Source organism: Balearica regulorum, chromosome 27 (genome assembly GCF_011004875.1).
Source record: "Balearica regulorum gibbericeps isolate bBalReg1 chromosome 27, bBalReg1.pri, whole genome shotgun sequence".
Classification (NCBI taxonomy): Eukaryota; Metazoa; Chordata; class Aves; order Gruiformes; family Gruidae; genus Balearica; species Balearica regulorum.
Window position 1 is genome coordinate 4,825,282 of NC_046210.1, and position 17,889 is coordinate 4,843,170.

At 38.8% G+C, this 17,889-nt stretch overlaps 1 protein-coding gene across 4 annotated transcripts in view; it reads right to left on the reverse strand.

Annotated features, from left to right (window-relative positions):
- LRRTM4 (leucine rich repeat transmembrane neuronal 4) overlaps positions 1-17,889 on the reverse strand; it is a 334,867-nt gene that overhangs the window by 74,520 nt on the left and 242,458 nt on the right. For 2 of the 4 annotated variants that reach the window (XM_075736597.1, XM_075736596.1), the window contains one exon: positions 2,893-2,967. The exons of the other annotated variants lie outside the window; for them this stretch is intronic. In XM_075736597.1, the coding sequence (XP_075592712.1) occupies positions 2,893-2,967 (75 nt within the window). The remainder of the gene's footprint in view (positions 1-2,892; positions 2,968-17,889) is intronic. 4 annotated transcript variants of the gene reach the window in all.

Below are 17,889 nucleotides of genomic sequence, written 5' to 3' on the forward strand. Positions count from 1 at the left end.
GATGTATATATGAACCGAGGGAATCACTTTCAATTGAAGGTGTGCACCCCAATTAGTTTCTGATGGTTATATCTACCCCATCTTTACATACAGAAAATATTTTCAATTCCCATAACCAATTTAAAAAGGCACCATTAGAGAGCAGACCAAGAAAATTATCTGTTACATGGACTAAGGTTCACAATAATGATGTCAATTCTACTCAGGTTTCTTGCTTTTTTAAAACAGTACAGCTGAGAGGTATTCACCATCCTTATGATTTCAATAATTATTGCTACTGAATGAATCTATTGATCAGTGATTTCTAGTGATGCCAAGTTTCCTTTTTGCTGTGTTACAGCCAAAGGAAATACATTTTTTATATATTCATATATACAGCATGTGTATCTCTCTCTCTCTCTATCTCTCTCTCTATATATATGAAGATACTCAGGAGCAAGTACTGAGAATGAGTAATTTGGTTTTTAAAATCATGTAAGGGAAGCCAAGCCAGTACACTGTGAGAGAGAATTGCAGCATACAAAGCACATCACTTGCTATGAGATTTACAGTTTGCAGTGAAATTAAAGCTATTAACATCAGTCTTTTAGCTACTTGATAAGCCAAGAAAGATGACAATACTACCTTAACTCTAATACAGGTTGGTAGATCTCAAGGCACTTTTTAAACTGTTCCCAAATGGAGAGGATAATGCACTCTTTCGCAGAGTCATAAAATGGACTACTAGCACAAGAATGAACCCACCTCCACTGCCTCCCACTCCAGTCCTCGTTCACCAGCCCATCCTGGTGCTGTCCTCCTTATAATTGTCATTTTATCCCACATACACATGGCTTCAACAGACTGAGCTGCTTGTTTTATTTACGGAGAAAAGGCATACAGTCGGCTTTGCAGGCACTGTACATTGGGCATACATGCAGGGATGTCAAGATGCTATGATCACTTAAATACAGGCTGTCTCATCCTTGCAGCTATGAAGTACAGATATAAATACTGTTCTGATCTAAGTAAGCTGTATGCTTCCTCACGTATTATGCCGTTACTTAATTCTTTTACTCCTCTATAGAAGTACTTCACTGCTAAAAACCTTTCAATGCTAGATTACACTGGCTATCTGTTAACTAGAGCAATTTTACAGGCAGCCAAGTAGACACTTTCTATCCCAGATCATACTATTCCACTTGTTTCTCCAAATAAATCCAATAAACATTAAAAGTACAGATGTATGTTCCAGGGAAATAATTCTTGGCACATGAAAATATGTGAGCTGCCAAAGGTTTTCCAGTTTGTTCACTGGTCTAACAAAAGCATTCCCCTGAACTGAAACGGTGAAAGACTCTGCTTTCATGTGATTTGAAATGAAGGGAAGAACTCATCAACACGTCTGCTCAAGAAACAGCACATCTTTGATCCCAACTGGTAATTTATGCAGATTTAAGTCCTAAAGTATGCAAACATTTCTTTACAAGTGTATTATCTTAGGTACTCAGCTGCCAGCAATAGCCATAATGTCAGTACCACTAAATTGAAAGTGAACTGATTTTCAGACATGCTGAGAACATACACCTTTAAAAATAAAGAAATAAATAAATAAGAACAAGCTGTTGGAAGGGCAACAGATGCAAATTCAAGATCTCCCGATTTTATTCCAAGCTTTTGCCAGTGACTTAATGAACAATCACAGACAAGCCACTTCATGTTGTTTCTCAATACATTAATTAGGAATAACAACACTCATCTCACCTACAGTTCCACAGCTGAAAGGTGCTATGTGGCAAAATTTCATTTTTATTTAGTTTAAAAAAAAGCCCAGCACCTGGAGATACAATTTGCCAGAATTCTCCACATCAAAACAAACAGCAACTCCCAAACAATGCCAAAAGCAATAACAACAAGCTTTCTGCACACTGAGTGGCACTGTGCAGATCAAAATTCATTTGCCATGAAAAGCCACATATTTAGGGCTACGCTCTACTAAATCAGAAGGAAAAAGCCTCAGAAAATTTAGCAGTAAAAGTTTTTCCATGCCTAACTATCCAATTTGAAAAATATGTTCTATACAAAAACACAGACTTTCAAGTGGCCAACACTCAAAATTCTTGCTGAAGGCAATTTGCTTTCCGTGCCACTACGAGATGCAAAAGTCTCAGAAGCCCAAGCCATCAGAACACTCTTGTACTGGAGTCAAGAACACAACAGTTGATCCTTGTCCACAAATGCTCAAGTTTTCATCTTACAAAGCAATTAGCATGTCACGGCATTCATTCTCAGGTAGATGAGATTCACCATGGTGGCGCTACTCATCAGTATGTCTATACAGGCCTTAATTTACTATTCCAGTCCAAAGGTTGGAAGAAGGAAGGGTTCTGCTTCTGTTCAAGTGGTGACGTGTACAGAAACATGGCTTAACTTTTTACAGTGAACATATAACACATGTGAAACTGTTTTTTGCATTTTGCATTTGATTGTATGTTTTAAAGACAAAGCAAAAATGATTTAATTATTGTCATTGTTTTGTATATTCCATTGTTGAAGACTGTATCTGTTGTAAATGAAGATAAGGAAATTTAATTGGCTCAGCATAAAGAAAACTGCAGAGCCTGCATTTAAAACCACATCTTTCATTGAACAACATTACTGATTTTTTAGCAAAACTTCTAACTAAAGACCACACCATACCATTGTTTGCATCAATTTCAAAAGAACCAGTCAGGATGATGTAACATTTCAGCTAAGGAAAATTTCCTTAGGGGTACTGAACTATGCTGTAATCTTCGAAACTTTTCCAAGACAACAAAGCTGCAAAAGAACTCTGTCCTGTATCCAGAGAAATAAGCTTAAACATTTTGCACATTCATTAATAATTTGCTGAATTTTGAGATGACCGCTCACCTTTGATGGATGAAGAAAAGTCGGAGCAGAGAGTTCAAAGCCTCTGTGTAAAATCTCACCACTGCCTGGCAGAGCCTGCAACAGAAACAGAGGTTCCTCTACTCTAAACGCTAAACCAGGTTCTGCCCTGCATTAAGTAATGTTAGCTTCAATACAAACCAACAGGAATTGCCCGTGCTCAGTTTGTTAATTCAACCCCACTGACGACACAGATGGCTGTTGTTTTGAGTAATCGGTTCTATTAACAGCTGTAATAGGTACCAGACCACAAGTGGCTTTAATATCAGAAAGGCTTGACTATCACTAAAACACACACAGTATTGCAGGTGTGTAAAATTATATGGAAACATAAAAGATAAAATGAATATGTTATTAAAATATTTCACAGACATAATGTAAAAAGTCATAGTTTAATCTTAAAAGTCATCATCTTTGATCATTTTAAGAACTCTTTAACATATCTCTCTTGAACCAATATAATTATATGTAATTATACCTGCAATCTAGAATTTTTGGCAGAGCGCACTATCAACCTCTGGAATTCACTGCCGCAGTGAATATCATGGTTACGTGTTTTCTAGACATTTGAGTAAATGAAGAATTACAGGACAGAAAGGAAATAAAGTAACCTATTTGATACTAGATTTGATCACTAAAATGATCTGGGGTTTGCAGATGATTCAGAACTGTAGCAGATCTTTTGCTGGAGAAAGTATATTCTGTACTGAAATCAACAGCTCATCCAGTGCCATCCAACTGTGCCATACCATACCCATCTGCTGTGGTAAAAGGTGTTTCAGAGGACTCATTTGTTAGTCCAAGCCTGATGTGTTCAGTCTTTCAGACTTCAGTTTTTACCTTATAACCACTAGAACAATCCTGCAGAAATTACCTTATTCAGTGGGAATTAATCAAATTACAGGAAGGCCCAGCTACCCCCTCTTCCTGATGCAAATGCTGCCACTAAACTAAAAAAATGAAACGTGCCGAAGAAGCAAAACTACCCAGTGAAGGACCCTTTTCATTGCATATGTATAATTGGATCCGGTAAAAGAATCAAACAACAGGATCTGATCCTCTGTTGTGAGGAAATGGAAAACCTGAAATTGAAAAAAAACCCCACCCCAATACCCACTCCTCTGACCCTGGAGTTCATTTAACAGATACAATAATGTGGCCCTTGCAGCAACAAAACTAATTGGAAGCAAATATTTGTAAAATGCATAGAGGCCAGTTAATGATTTTGTAATGGGCTGACGTAAAAAGTGGCATCCGCCACATACTGCCTGGGCGGTAACAGGAGGCTGGTTAGTACCTGCTGTCCTGATGCTGCAGCGACATCTTTTCAGTATGCAGAGCCTGTAGTTCTCATTGGTTTTTGGTTCGTTGCTGTTGTCGCTTTCTTTAAGTGAGAGAAAGCAGAAATCTTTCTTCAGCCATATTTCTTAGCCTTAAATTTTTTAGTGAGTTAGAATGAGCTGCTCTCTTGATTAAACACAGGACTCTCTTTTACTCCATCATTTTCAGTATTATCACCAAGAAGAAACACATAAAAGCCTCACTGTAAATGAGCAAAGTTAATGAAAAAGAGCCATGTGAGGCTTGTAAACCATCTCACTGTTTCAGATCTCCCTATAACCTATAGCTCTTGCACAGCACCTTACTCAGAGAAAAAGTGCTGCAATGTAAATGAATCTGTAAATTATCTAGGTCTAATGCAGGTAATTGGGACTGGCCAGGATGAAGAAAGCATCTCTCCTGGAGTGATCTCCAGGAAAAACAGAAAAGGTACTGAGAGGAGGAATTTGCGTCTGAAGTTTATATTTTCAAAGCTCAATTCTCACTGCAGCCTGGCTTGAGCTTACTGACACCAGTGGATAGAGATGGTCTGATTTCAGTGGGGTTTTTGATCAGACTCCTACACCAAAACACCGTTTACCCAGCGTGCATTAGAGAGATCTATGCTTTCTCATAACTGAATATTCATTAAAAGAAAACAGCAAACAGACACAAAAAGAAGAATATAATGAAACAGTACATGACTCAACAATAAATCATCATCGATTTCACTAAGCCCTCTTGAACTTGTTTACACGATGGAGAGCAAGCCTAAAAGGAAGCCACGCACAGACTGCAACACAGTCTGCAAACGACCACAAAAGGCTTGGCAAATCAAGTGCAGTTACCTGGCTAAGCTAATTATTCTCCTCTTTTAGATTATTCAAAGAAGATTTATTAATTGTACCGGGAAAAAGACTACTATATCCCTTCATATTTCCTTTTGCTAATTTTTAATTCATTCTCTCTTAATTATCAGGACCTACTCTACAATGTCCTGGATGAATTCTAATAATTAAAGTCCAGGTATTTGCTCTAAATTAAATCTGACCCCAGCTCTTGGGGGAGGTTGTGGGTCTTTTTCTCTTTTGAATAAGGAAAATTGAGGAGACATATTTGTTTATGACATCAACAGAATAGCTGGTTCTTAACAAGACAAATATTACACCAAGTTAATTTGAAGGTAGTATACATAATGCAGCATATCAGTTTTGTACGACATATGGGATTGTGCCTGCATAATAGCAAGTTAAAAACAACATCGTGTTGCCAGTGACAATTACTATACTACAAACCATTTCAGTGGGGCACACATTAATTTAATTCATTGCAGCAGGCAGGTTGGAATGCACAGAGAAAAATCACTGCAAAATGACGAATGCTTTACATTTTACAACATAAATACTTCCTTCAGGACTACAAACCCCTGTCATGACAGAAGCACCTTCTGGCATTACTCTAATTTATTAAGTCAGTCCCACTGCAACAAAAAAAAGTACCTGCAAACATATATTACAATCATCGTCAACTCCACTTTACTCTGTCCCTCGTATGGATGCAACAGCAGGGAAAGCATCCAGGAGCTTTCACCTAAAAATTGTGAAGAGTACTATGAAATATAAACCTAGAAGCACTTCTCACCTTTTCTCTTACAATCAAGAAGTTACTCGTAAACAAGCCCTGAAAATTCATGACTCAAGAAGTATTTCACATGATATTGTGGGCAACATGCTCAGTTGGGGATCTCAAAAGACTTGGATTCATTGTAGTTTGACAGATACATGCTTTACTCCCATCAAATGGTTGTGTCAATTTGCCAAGTGATACTAATACAATAATGGAGAATTCCATTTATTTTAATGGAGCTAAAGCCTGTACTGGAAAATAAATATATATGGATCTGTAATACTGCTTGTTCTTCAAGGTTAGATCCTGCAAGACTGCCCAGCCATTCCACTCCTGATCTTGAAAAGCACTGAGAATGCGTACTTAATTTAAACAGGGAGTTTGAGGAGTGTGTATGTACAGAATATGAACATGACTGTTTTCCTGCACTAATTTAATCGTACTAGCAGAGGAGAATATGTACAGTTCTGAAGGCCAATATGCTGATATCAGCAGGGGATTCTCAAGAATGAACAATTTACATTTCTGGTCTTAGCAGGGGACCACCAAGCTTACTCTCTTCTTGATGGTAACGGTGTCTTCAAGCTGCTTCAGAAGGGTAGGCAAGAAACCATTAAAATCAGTCTGTTCCTTTAACAATTCTACTCTTAAACGATCTTTCTTGTTCTTATCTTCACGTGAAATTGTCTTAATAGGAAGAGACTGTATCACACCCAAACTATTTTTCAAATATACTATGGAGACACTTCAAATATACTTTGGAGACTGCTTAGTGTTTGAAAGCAATAGGAAATCTGGAAAAAAAAAAAATTCCAAGTCACAGGGTCTTAAGCCAAAACACCTTGGAGTGTGTTAGGGGAAGTCAGATTATCCAGTGCTAAAAATCAGTTGTAAATGCAGAGAAACTTTCTACATGCTCTATACAAGCTACTTTCTTTCTTGTCCTTTCTATCAACTATTTTAAGCCATTTTATCTGTGCTGGCGTCAGTTGTTACTAACCATAGTAATCGCCTTCTACATAAAAATTAAAGGGCTTCATGAGATTATGTAAAGTCAGCCAAGAATAGAAATGAATATAAACACCAAGGAATATATCAGCCGTTAACATTCAAGACAAGATGTAATCTTTGAGAAGCAACAACATTTAGATGTCTTTAGTAGGCATTCACCCATTTGAGTAAGAACTACAACATCTTGAACTGATCTAGACAGACTTGGGGACGGGATTTCAAGAGAGGCTGGTGCAGCAACAACAGCTTTCTAAAGGGCATGGTCAGTAGTACTGCAATCGGGACTCAGCTTAGCCATGTAGCAAAACTGAGACCTGGTCTTTCTGTTTGTTAGGGGAGGAAAGCTAAGTTATTTACGTGAGTTTCAGTTTTTACCAGTTTTCATGTTTTTTAAAGATAGCACTTTCTCTTTTTGTTTTTTTTTTTTTTTTTTTTTTTTTTTGAGGGGGTGGGGTGGGGTTGTGTTTTTCATTCTCTTCCCGCCATCATCAAAATTTTGCTTTTTCGTGGAATGAACAGCCTGAAGCAGAAACTGAGGACGACTGTAATCCTGACCCTAGTCACACAGAACCATGACTGCACAGAAAAGCTGAGCAGAAATTAGCTAGAGCTTCCAGTTCTAATGAATGAGGTTAAACGGAGACACTGTTTACATGCAGGAGAACCAAGCCTACTCCAATTACTGTCACTGTCTTAATGCGACGTGCCCAGGGCTGCCAATTCTCTTCTGGTTGCAGTTCCCAGAGGTTTAATTTACATCTTTGTGATACCTTTACTCATAGCTGCTGCTGGACATGATCAGTAGCTTGCAAAGAAAATTTAAGTGAAAGCAGTCAGAAATTTTAGGTGATTTGGCTCTACAATGCTTGGGAGTTCACACATTTCACCTCAGCATTCTGTGGCATTCTAGAAGACTGAAGAGGTAAATTTTTCATATTCCTCTGAAATTGCCCATATTCCTGCTCATCTATTACATTGTTTTGCAACTTGTCTGTAAGAAGAGTTTACATAAAAAGGATGCCACAACTGCCATACCCTTCTACCACCCTCAAAAACTTCAAAAAACAAGCAGTGAATAACTGCATCTGACCAATGATTTCCTTTAAGGGAAAGGAATGATTAGCACTAACACTAGATCATGTGAACAGGGCCCATGAATGCCTTCCTATCGTGCATTAGAATGAAACTTGCAATGAAATTGTTCACGATACTTTTTTTTCTCTCTAAATCCTGTGTTTCAGAGTACGTGAACTTTATAGCTTCCATAATAATAATTCTTAGCATGCAGAGGTCACACCACTATTCTCAATGCACTGCTTTTTTCTGCGACAGAAGATCTCAAACACTGGCCATTACAGAGCAAGGTGTAAAACAGAACAGGAGAAAAGCAACACAGTAGATTAAGCAAAATACAGTTAAGTGCTTCTTTGAACAGAATGATGGCCTTTCTTGAATGATGGCCTTAGCTCAGAATCTCGTTAAATCAGACGAAACTGCTGAAAGGACTTAACTGGCTTTAGCTCCTGAAAGTCATTGTAAAAAACATTTTAGGCACTTAGGAGCCCCTGTCTTGTCAGTTTATGGCTCCCATGATCACTGAGTCATACCTGCAAGTCCACTGAGCCTTGGCACCACTCTGTAGCAACAGGTTCCTGCCCTCACCAGAAAGCTACCTGAGCGTGGTGCATCTCCTCAGCCACCAACACTCATGAACTAAAACATTCAGGTACAACAGTGATCTCCAGCCACATTAATACGCCACATAGCACGCTGACAGCTGATGAGCTGACGTTCAGGCACTCCTTCCACAGGGAAGATAAGAGGGCTGCCTGACTGCTGGGGATCTCTTCTGCTACTACAGCCTGGAAACCAGAGCCTCTCCAATATGAGTCGCGCTTCATAGGCACCGAGAGCCCCGTGGTGCAACACCAGCCAGAGCAGCACTGTGCTGTGCCCGAGCCTCTGGGGTGTCGGGCTCTACCTGTGTGGTGATATTGGTCCCAAACCTTTGCCAGGTACCCTTCCTCAGTTCTGCATTATGCCACATGGCTTACCAACTGTTCAGACACATCTCAGGATGCATTATCACACTGAGCGGCTCTGAGCAATACAGATTGCTAGAAAAACATAAGCAGGTCTGTAATCTACATTAGAAATTAATTTGATACTTATCCTGCTCAGCACTAGATACTTAAGTGTTTACAAATTTGGTCATAAGTGACAACTGAAAATATTATCTTTTATCCCCCCCAAATCTCTCTCTGTCCATTAGATCAAATCAGAAATTCAGAATACTGAATATAGAAAATAACAATGTAAATGTCAATGCTAACCAAGTATCTAACATCTGTGTAGTATTATTCTGACACTGAAACATAGAGGAGAATAAAGTTTAAAATAGATTTGAAGTCACCATATTTAAGAAAATTGTGACAGTACCTTCTTTGAACATGAAAAGCCAAAGGAAGACACACTCCATTTTTAATTCATTCCACTAGTTACAAACAATACAGATGCTTCAGAACAGTGAATTACATTCTCTCTCACACTCTGAGCACAGCAATAAGAATGAACAATGAGATGTGACTATGATGGAAAGCCAGCCTTTACATCTAAATTTCAACCGAGTAGTCTGTTTGCATACTCTCCCTCACTTATACCATGGCAAACTGCAAGTACTACAGCGTTATCTGTAAAGTAATTAATCTTAATTCTCTCAGTCTCTCATCTACCAAACTACTATGAAAAATTCTTCTGCGTCCTGTTTCTGTAGAAAGATACTACTCCTGAATTATCTGCACATTGAGCATTAATGATGAGATGCCTCGTACCTCTGTAGGATAAGATGCCTCCAAGTTTAAAGCTGCTAATGATTTCCGTTGTGAAATAAATCTGTATGCCTGATAAAAGCACTCCTCCGTCCCTGACAGACTGTATCTGTATCATCACGCGCAATACAGATGACATTTGTGTCTGCAGAAAAGTGGGGTCGTACCCTTATGCTTTGTAGTCCTGTAGCCACACAAGAGATGGTTAAAAACTGCCAACAGCAGCAAGGCTTGCCCCTTCCCACGTATAGCCCTACCTGCTGAAGTAAATACACTTATTCAGTATAAATACTGTAAAATTATTAACGGCACTGCCATTTCCCTGCTGCCAAAAAGCAGCAGGTGGATGCACCCATCAACTTATCCAGCATTTAAACTGGGGAAGCTAACACCCCACAGAGTTACAATTTCATGCTGCAGACTGAGGCAAGGAACACGCAGAGGAAAACTTGGCTTGGAAAGAAGCGTTCCGAGAGACCTCTCTCATCTCACCAAAAGTAGCACCAGATGTGAAAAATCACACAAGTCCAGGAGCTGACCTATGCCACAGTATGAGCAATAAGCATGCATTACTCATCTTACCCATCGGCAAGAAGATATTCTTGGAGGCAGGCTGGACCCTTGGGAGCCTTCATCTACCTCATGGAGCAGCAATGCTCTTTGGCTGACTTGGTACCTCCTCTTCCTTCTTTCTTGGTTTTGATCCACAGCCAGGGATCAAGCCTTGCAAAAGAGAAACTCAGCTATTGTAGTTTCCACTTACTCTCCACTCCCCTTTTCCTATCATCCTGGCTATTTACTGTGAGTGGACAAAACAAATGCTGTTTGCCAGATGAAACAACATGGTAATCAGCAATGGTGTGCCAGATGTATCTCAATTAAAAAAACCCGACCACTAACCAACCAAAACCCACCACCATTGAGATGAATACCTGTTTGGAGCTGATTCAGGGTCTTTCAGTGATTTTACCAGGACACTGAAATAAATATATCTGAAATATGCATATATCTATATTACACATTTAAATCATTGGAGCTTCCAAGTATTTTATTAAGAAATCACAGATAATGACTGAAAGAAAATGCCAGTTTTATTTGGTGGCTCACTCTCTATTCAACCTCACTGATCAGACAGACAAATTAAGAAAGACAGTGTGCTTACCCAGAAGCCATTTGTTAGACATCTTCAAAAATCGATGCTTGACACAATTGACTATCTTTTTGCAATAGAATTTTATTTGTCATGTTGGGCTAGAAGCATCAGTTAATAATTCACTCTACAGTTCCATAAACCTCCATTGCTATCTTTCACACAACCTTGCAGTTTCACAGGCTGTTGTTAAGAGTAGCTTAAAATAGTCTGTTATCAGTCCTGACCCTCACTGTTATAACTCAAACAGATGCACTATCTGTGATCATTCTGACAAGGAAACAAAATAAACAACCCAGTAACTTTGAAAAGGACATATACACACTGAATACATACACATATAATGGCTACCCACTGGAGAGCTCATACCATAAGCAATGGAAAGGTCAATTCAGCAACACAGAACTGCTGTCCCAACCTTATTACAAACTGGGGATGGGACAGAGTCACTCACTTCTGATTCAGATTTTCTGTTTTCCCAAGTTCTTCGATGCTTGCACATATGCATCTGGTTTGAATGACAGAGTTCAGAACAGTCAAGCTGCAGGTCAAAGTAGCAGGACTTAGTGTGATTTGAGTATACAGATAAATATTCAAAGTAGTCAGGCTTAGTGATCTACCATGTTACCCACAGAAATCTCAAAGACACAAAATAAAAATATTAAGTAGGCAAACTAGTTTGGAAATTGCACCTCCTTTGAGTCAAACACACTGTTCTTAATTCTGCAGTGCCAAGAGACTTCCCGTCTTCAGTCACAAAAACTTTGTGTCTGGTTTAGTCCAGCTCCTGATTTTCAAGCTCATGAGAGAGTGTGTCAGCTCTAAGCGTCAGCCTGAATTTCATTGTACTAACTAAAGCCCACAACTTACACACACCCTAAGTCTTCAGTCCAACAAATAATATTTTTTGTCTGGAAAAAGAAAACCACACACATACAGACAGAATTCCTCCTCTTAGCCATGACATGTAGTCACAGGGCTACACACACGCCTTGGGTCCTTCACACACAATCTAAATCCAGTTACTTCTCTCCCGCTGTATGTTACTTCCTTCCTATGTGAGGTTAGATTATGGCATGTAAGCACTTCACCTGCGAGCACCTCAGAGAAATACTCTTCGACTCCCCAATGGACAGCTTAGCCTTTTATCCAACAAACAACTCCCAGAAGATCTGTTCTGACTACAGTTATTTACTGCCTTAAGTCCTTTCAAGAAGGTCAGCCTAAGGGTCGACAGACCCCAACAAGAGAGGGGTCACCCTGTTGACCCCAGAGGTGAAGGAAACTCCAGAGCACAGGGAGTTGCTGTGAAAGTTTCCAGATGAAATTTCACTTCTCCAAGTCTGTTGTACGTGTTCAGTTCAGTTAGATGCCAATAGTACTGATAGAACCTGCGATTGCTACTTGTTTTGACAGTACAGCAAACTCTCCATAGACACCCATTATCTCTCTTCCACTTAGCACATCTCGATAATGTAATGTTGTCTCCACAGGCTTGTACATTCAACGGGCAAGTGATTGCAGATACAACTCCCCACATTCTACTCTAGGAAATGGGGAGTTATTGGTATAGGAAATCAGAACAAAAATAACTGGGGGGCACTGCACAGCAGTCATTTATACATGCAGAGGGTAGGACACTGCTAATACAATTTAACTTTTAACACAATAGGAGTTCCTCAAATGCCCAACTTTGATGGATTCTATACAAGCATGTGAATACACCTGCACGATGCCAGCAAGGAGGCTATTTTGGTGCCACGCTGTTTACGGTCTAAAGAAACAAAACCTGGCAGAGGGAAAAAACACTGAGAAAACAGACAAGCTAACCCAAATTCATTATCTCACTATTGTACTCTTCCTTTAACATGCAGGATATGCAGACAGATGGGCATTAGGAGCAAAATCCATATGCTTTCTTTAAAAAGTCTCACAGAAAACTCTCTGAACTGTATTTGTGGAATTAATCAGATGAGTGGCAAACGTTACAGATTTGTAATGTGTGTAAGCAGTCTTTCTATAGCTAACACCAAATTGTTCCACTACAAACTCTGGTGTTATGAGTTCAATACTCCTAGCTGTGAAAAAAACACTTTGGGCTGAATGCACTGGGAATCGTACTGAAAAACTACCTATCTGGATTCAAACTTTGTGGCACTAGCACAGAGTATAGTTACTACTGAGCTAAAAACTGACAGGGCAAGAAACAGGGAAAACTCCATTCCTGATTTAAGCAAAAATTAAACTAAACACCTATTGATTCCCATTAGTTTATAAGAATATAATTAAAAATTCTAAACACTGTGAACAATCTGCAGGCAGTACAAACAAGCCTGGGCTGAGAATTAATTATAATTGTCAGCCACACTTCAAAAAAAGACATATCTCTAGTTTTAAAGCTTCACAAATTTATAAATAACCAGATATTCTCAAAGAAGGAAATGTTAACAGCATAATTCTGAGAACTACTAGCAAACAGATGTTACTACGATAAGACAGAAATTAAAAAAGAATAGGTTGGGAACTTTTTTCCCATTGTAATTGGGATGTTGTTCCTGAAATGCATCTAAAAGAACTATTTCTCTAGTTCCAGTGGGAGCTCTTAGGGATAAGTCAATGGCGGGTGAACCACAGATGTCTGGTCCTGCACTTAGCAATATAAATACCTGCATATTCTACACTACTTAAGAGCCAGGACAGGTATGGCTCCCCATTTTTTGTTTATAAAGGGTAAAGGAAATCAACTCCAGTAGCTTATTTTTGCATACATCTTCATCTGTTGTAATCTGTCTACCTGGGCCTGGAACAACAGTCTCACAGCAGTTGCTTGTTACTGTTGATTCATTTTCTCTTCCATTGCCTAAAGCAGGTCGCAGCCAGAGGTGTTTCTGAAGTGGAAATAACACATGATTTCTGTGGTTAGGAAATTATCAGAAAATTAGCTCTAGAATGAAGGAAAATACTACCAATCTGTAAACAGACTATATTTAATCTTCATGTGTTATAATAAAACCTTTATTACAGATAACACCTTTTATCTTAGCAATCAACAATTCTTTGTATTGATCACTGCGTGATTCATAAATGAGCTCTATCACAGGAGAACAGTAGCTGTAATTTTATGGTGCTGCCTATTGGAAGAGACTTCAGCAAAACTCTGATCTTCCACTGCAAACACAGCACTGTTTATAGAACTTGTATGACAAATAAAACACTTTGTAAAGAATATACAGAAAAGCTTTGTGCTACACTGCTTCTCATTATATAAAAGCTTTTAATGTATTACCAGTTTAAAACAAATCTGCAGAGGGGATATTGTCTCTGCATAACAGTAATGGATTTAGATTACACCACCATCAGGAATCTCTGTTTTTGTGGTTGAGCACAGGCTAAAGGCTTAATGCTTGAAAACAGGGTTGGCCTCACTGATTTATGAGGCATGAACATAATTAAGCATCCTCCCACTTACTGTGAAACTCATGACTTAAGATGCACACAACATACTCCTCAGTACTTTGTCTTTTATATATACATATGTATAACCCTCACACATGTGTATGTACATTGCAATGAATATCTAAACTGAAAGGATGGAAATCAAATGTGTAGTTGCTCGTATCACATGTTAGAGTATTTTGATACAAGAGGACTCTCCATTTTCCTAGTTGTTAACTAACTGCTAATAATAGAGTTGAAGTAATATTACAGTAGTGACCCTAGGATCTGCTAGGCTAAAAAGACTCCCTGCAGGACATTCTATGTGGTTATATAAAGGTGCTTCAAATGTCAGTGAGGATCCTGATATGATAGAGAAGGAAAAAATAAAGTTCAAAGCTAAAAAAACCCCAATCCTTCCTCATTCAAGCAGAGTTAGAGCCCTCTTTGGGGTGGTGCCATATGGACATAAGTTTGAGGCTATCCCAGGAAAGAGAGATTTTAAAAAATTTACCTGCACAGTATACAAAATTAAACGAACAGTGAAGAACAGGTGTGGCATGCTAGTTAAATTGCTTTGTTGGTTAAATTTAATTAATGTCATTATTCCTAGCTGCCTAGTATATCAGATCTCTAATTAAGCACACACTCTCCTCTGATTAAAAAAAAAGTTATTGCAACTAAAGGTTTGAAACAAAGAGAACTACAGTTGACAACAACATTGTCAGGTGGTTCTAAGTCTGTACTTCAACACTGAGCAGACATTAATCCTAGTATCCCGGTCCATAACTGGGCCATGCTTTTCCCAAAAGAATATTTATCTATCAAGTGTGGCAAATTAGATTCCCAGTTTAAACCTGGATGCCTTGTAATATTCAAAGGCTAAAATTTCCCTCCCTTTACCAGGGGAAGGGTTTGTATCCATCTTTTCCATCAAGCATCATCAGATTTAGCCTGAAAACTAGAGCTTAGCAGACTGTACTGCAGCACACAATATTTTTATTTATATTATATTATTTTTTAAAGTAACAAGGTCAAAACGAGCAGAAACCATTTTAATCTTCATCCCTTTTATGTTGGAGTAGTTTGATCACCTTAAGGGGATTCAAAATAAAGGTCTGAAAGCCATATGGGACAACACAAACATTAATCTAGTTTGCCTTCTATGCCCTCCTCACTCCCTCCCCCCGTCTGCCCACTGGATGCACTTGATTTATCGTGTTCAAAAATGACTCAGAGCTGAGGTCAAACAACGTGCAGAATGTAACCGTTTCACTCACTTAACATTCCCATGGATTACCCCAAAATGGTGAGATTAGAGCACTGCAGGCAGCTGGAAACCTCCCCCCCCTCCTCTCCCCCTGCTTCCATCCACTGGGTGGGAGGAGGGAAGATGTGTACAGAAATACTCGGATGCATCAGCATGCTTTTGGGGGGCCCTAATGTGGCTGTGTTAAAACTTCAGCCTGTGGTCTCATCTCCTTTTGAAGAGACAAGAAATTAACTGGCTAGATCCTCAGGTGCAAGAAGTCAGAACTGGCTTGAAAAAGATCTCTGGGCTCCATCTAGGGTTAACAAGTGAAATATTTCAGTTAGAGAGGAGACTAAACTGGATTATCTAAAGGTTCCTTCTGGCTTTAAAAAAATGCATATAGAAATCTGTGAGAGACAGCTGATTATCTGGCTCAGTATCCTAAGCCTGAACACCAGGCTACTGGAGAAACAATTTCAAAACACCAGCTTATGAAAGAAAAAAAATGGAAATACAGCAGTATGTAAAAGGTTTCTAATTATTTATTTTATACCAGTGCCACACAAATCCTGGCCTCAGGCATGCTATATCTTCCCACATGCTCTCTATCCCATGGCCACCTGCATGGGAGCAAAACTAAGTCCCACAGGTTTAGGTGAGAGCAGACTCCACTGTGTCCCCAACTGGTGCAGCCTCTTTCATTCCTATGACTGGCATGAACAGATTCTACCGAATTTCAGCTAACTTTTCTTAAAAAAAGAAAAAAAAATATCCTTTATGCATATCCACCTAGTATTTAAAAGTTTTTGGGAAGCCAGAGTTTTATTAGTGCCCCCCATTGTTTCAGTGCTACGTGGAATGAGTACAAAATGCTGGCAAACCAACAAAACAGGATGCATTTTACAACCCTGTTGCACACGAGTAGGCAGCCACACGAAGTACAAGAAAGCCCCAGGACAACACGCAGGAAAGCCCACTCAAATCCCCAGCCCACCACAGAAAAAAGATGACAGTATACAGTTGTCATCTGTTCAGTGGCCACATGTATCTGACAAAGATGCAAATACTTACCAGCAAGAATTCTAGCACTGAGGGAGAAAGGAAAGAGAGAATGATTCCACTAGACAAAGATACAGCCTTCCTTAAATTAAAATATAAGGCACAAGCAGGCTTATAGAATTTCCTTATTAGCTTTGAAAAACTACTGTGTATTAAAAAGACCACAGAATGTATTTCATTTTTTCAGTCCAGCAAAGAAACCAAATGACACTCTGCCATTTGTTCATTTACAGCAAATATTAACATGGAACACAATTTTCTGCCTGACACAGTCATTTTAATTTTTACCAAGACGAATGTTTTGAACAGCACAGAATAATTAAATCATTTCCTATTCCAAAAGAAGCCTCACGGTCTCATTGTGTGTTTTCACCATTTTGTAAATCACCTAATGATTTTCTGCTAGTTTAAATATTACCTCGCCATACCAAACTGATTAGCTAACGTGAAATACTCATGGCAGAGGGACTTTCAGGAGGCACCAAGTTCTTAAATCATCCAAAGATTTTCTGCTACTGTGAATGTTACTCGTCCTATGAAACAGGTCAAGAAGATGCATGATCAGCAGGGCCAAATTCCTGTCTGTGATGTTTCTTGTTCATTTCAAAACAAATAGTCAGCTACAAAAACAGAAAGGAGAAATTTCACCTTGAAGCTCAAGTTTTCAAATTAACTCTTCAGTCACCATAAAGAAAAATACCTCTCAGGTTGCTCAAGATCCTCTCTCTCTCTCTCCAAAACAAATGCTTCCAATCAGCTATAATATACAGTTGATCATATACAGAAAAGTCTATCTGTAGACATAAACTGCTATTTTAAAATAATTAAAATCTGATATACAAGGTCATAAAACAGGAGTTGTCGTTCTCACTTTTTGAAATGGTTTAGATGAGCAATGAGTAGCTATTTTCTTCATAAAGAATATGGTCTACATTTCACTTCAAGTGCAGTGTGTGAGAATAATTTTACCTAAGCCATTTATAGTTCAGGCTCTTATTCTTTGTTTTGCTCAAAAGGAGGGGAGTAACGGGCTCACCTCAAACACGAAAAACCTGACAGAGAAGCATTTGATGCTTCGTGCATTGCATGAACCTGTAAAAAGTTGGATCCTTTAAGTGGATTGGGATATCTACTACCACTGAAACCTAAAAATGCCTAGTGACAAAGCCGTCTCCAGCCTCCCCAGCATTCATCTCAAAGTTCTGACAGAGAGATTTTAAGAAATGTTGAGCCCATTTTCATTTAAAATGAAGCTAAACTGTTTATCTCCAGGAATATTAGAAGAAACCTACTAATTT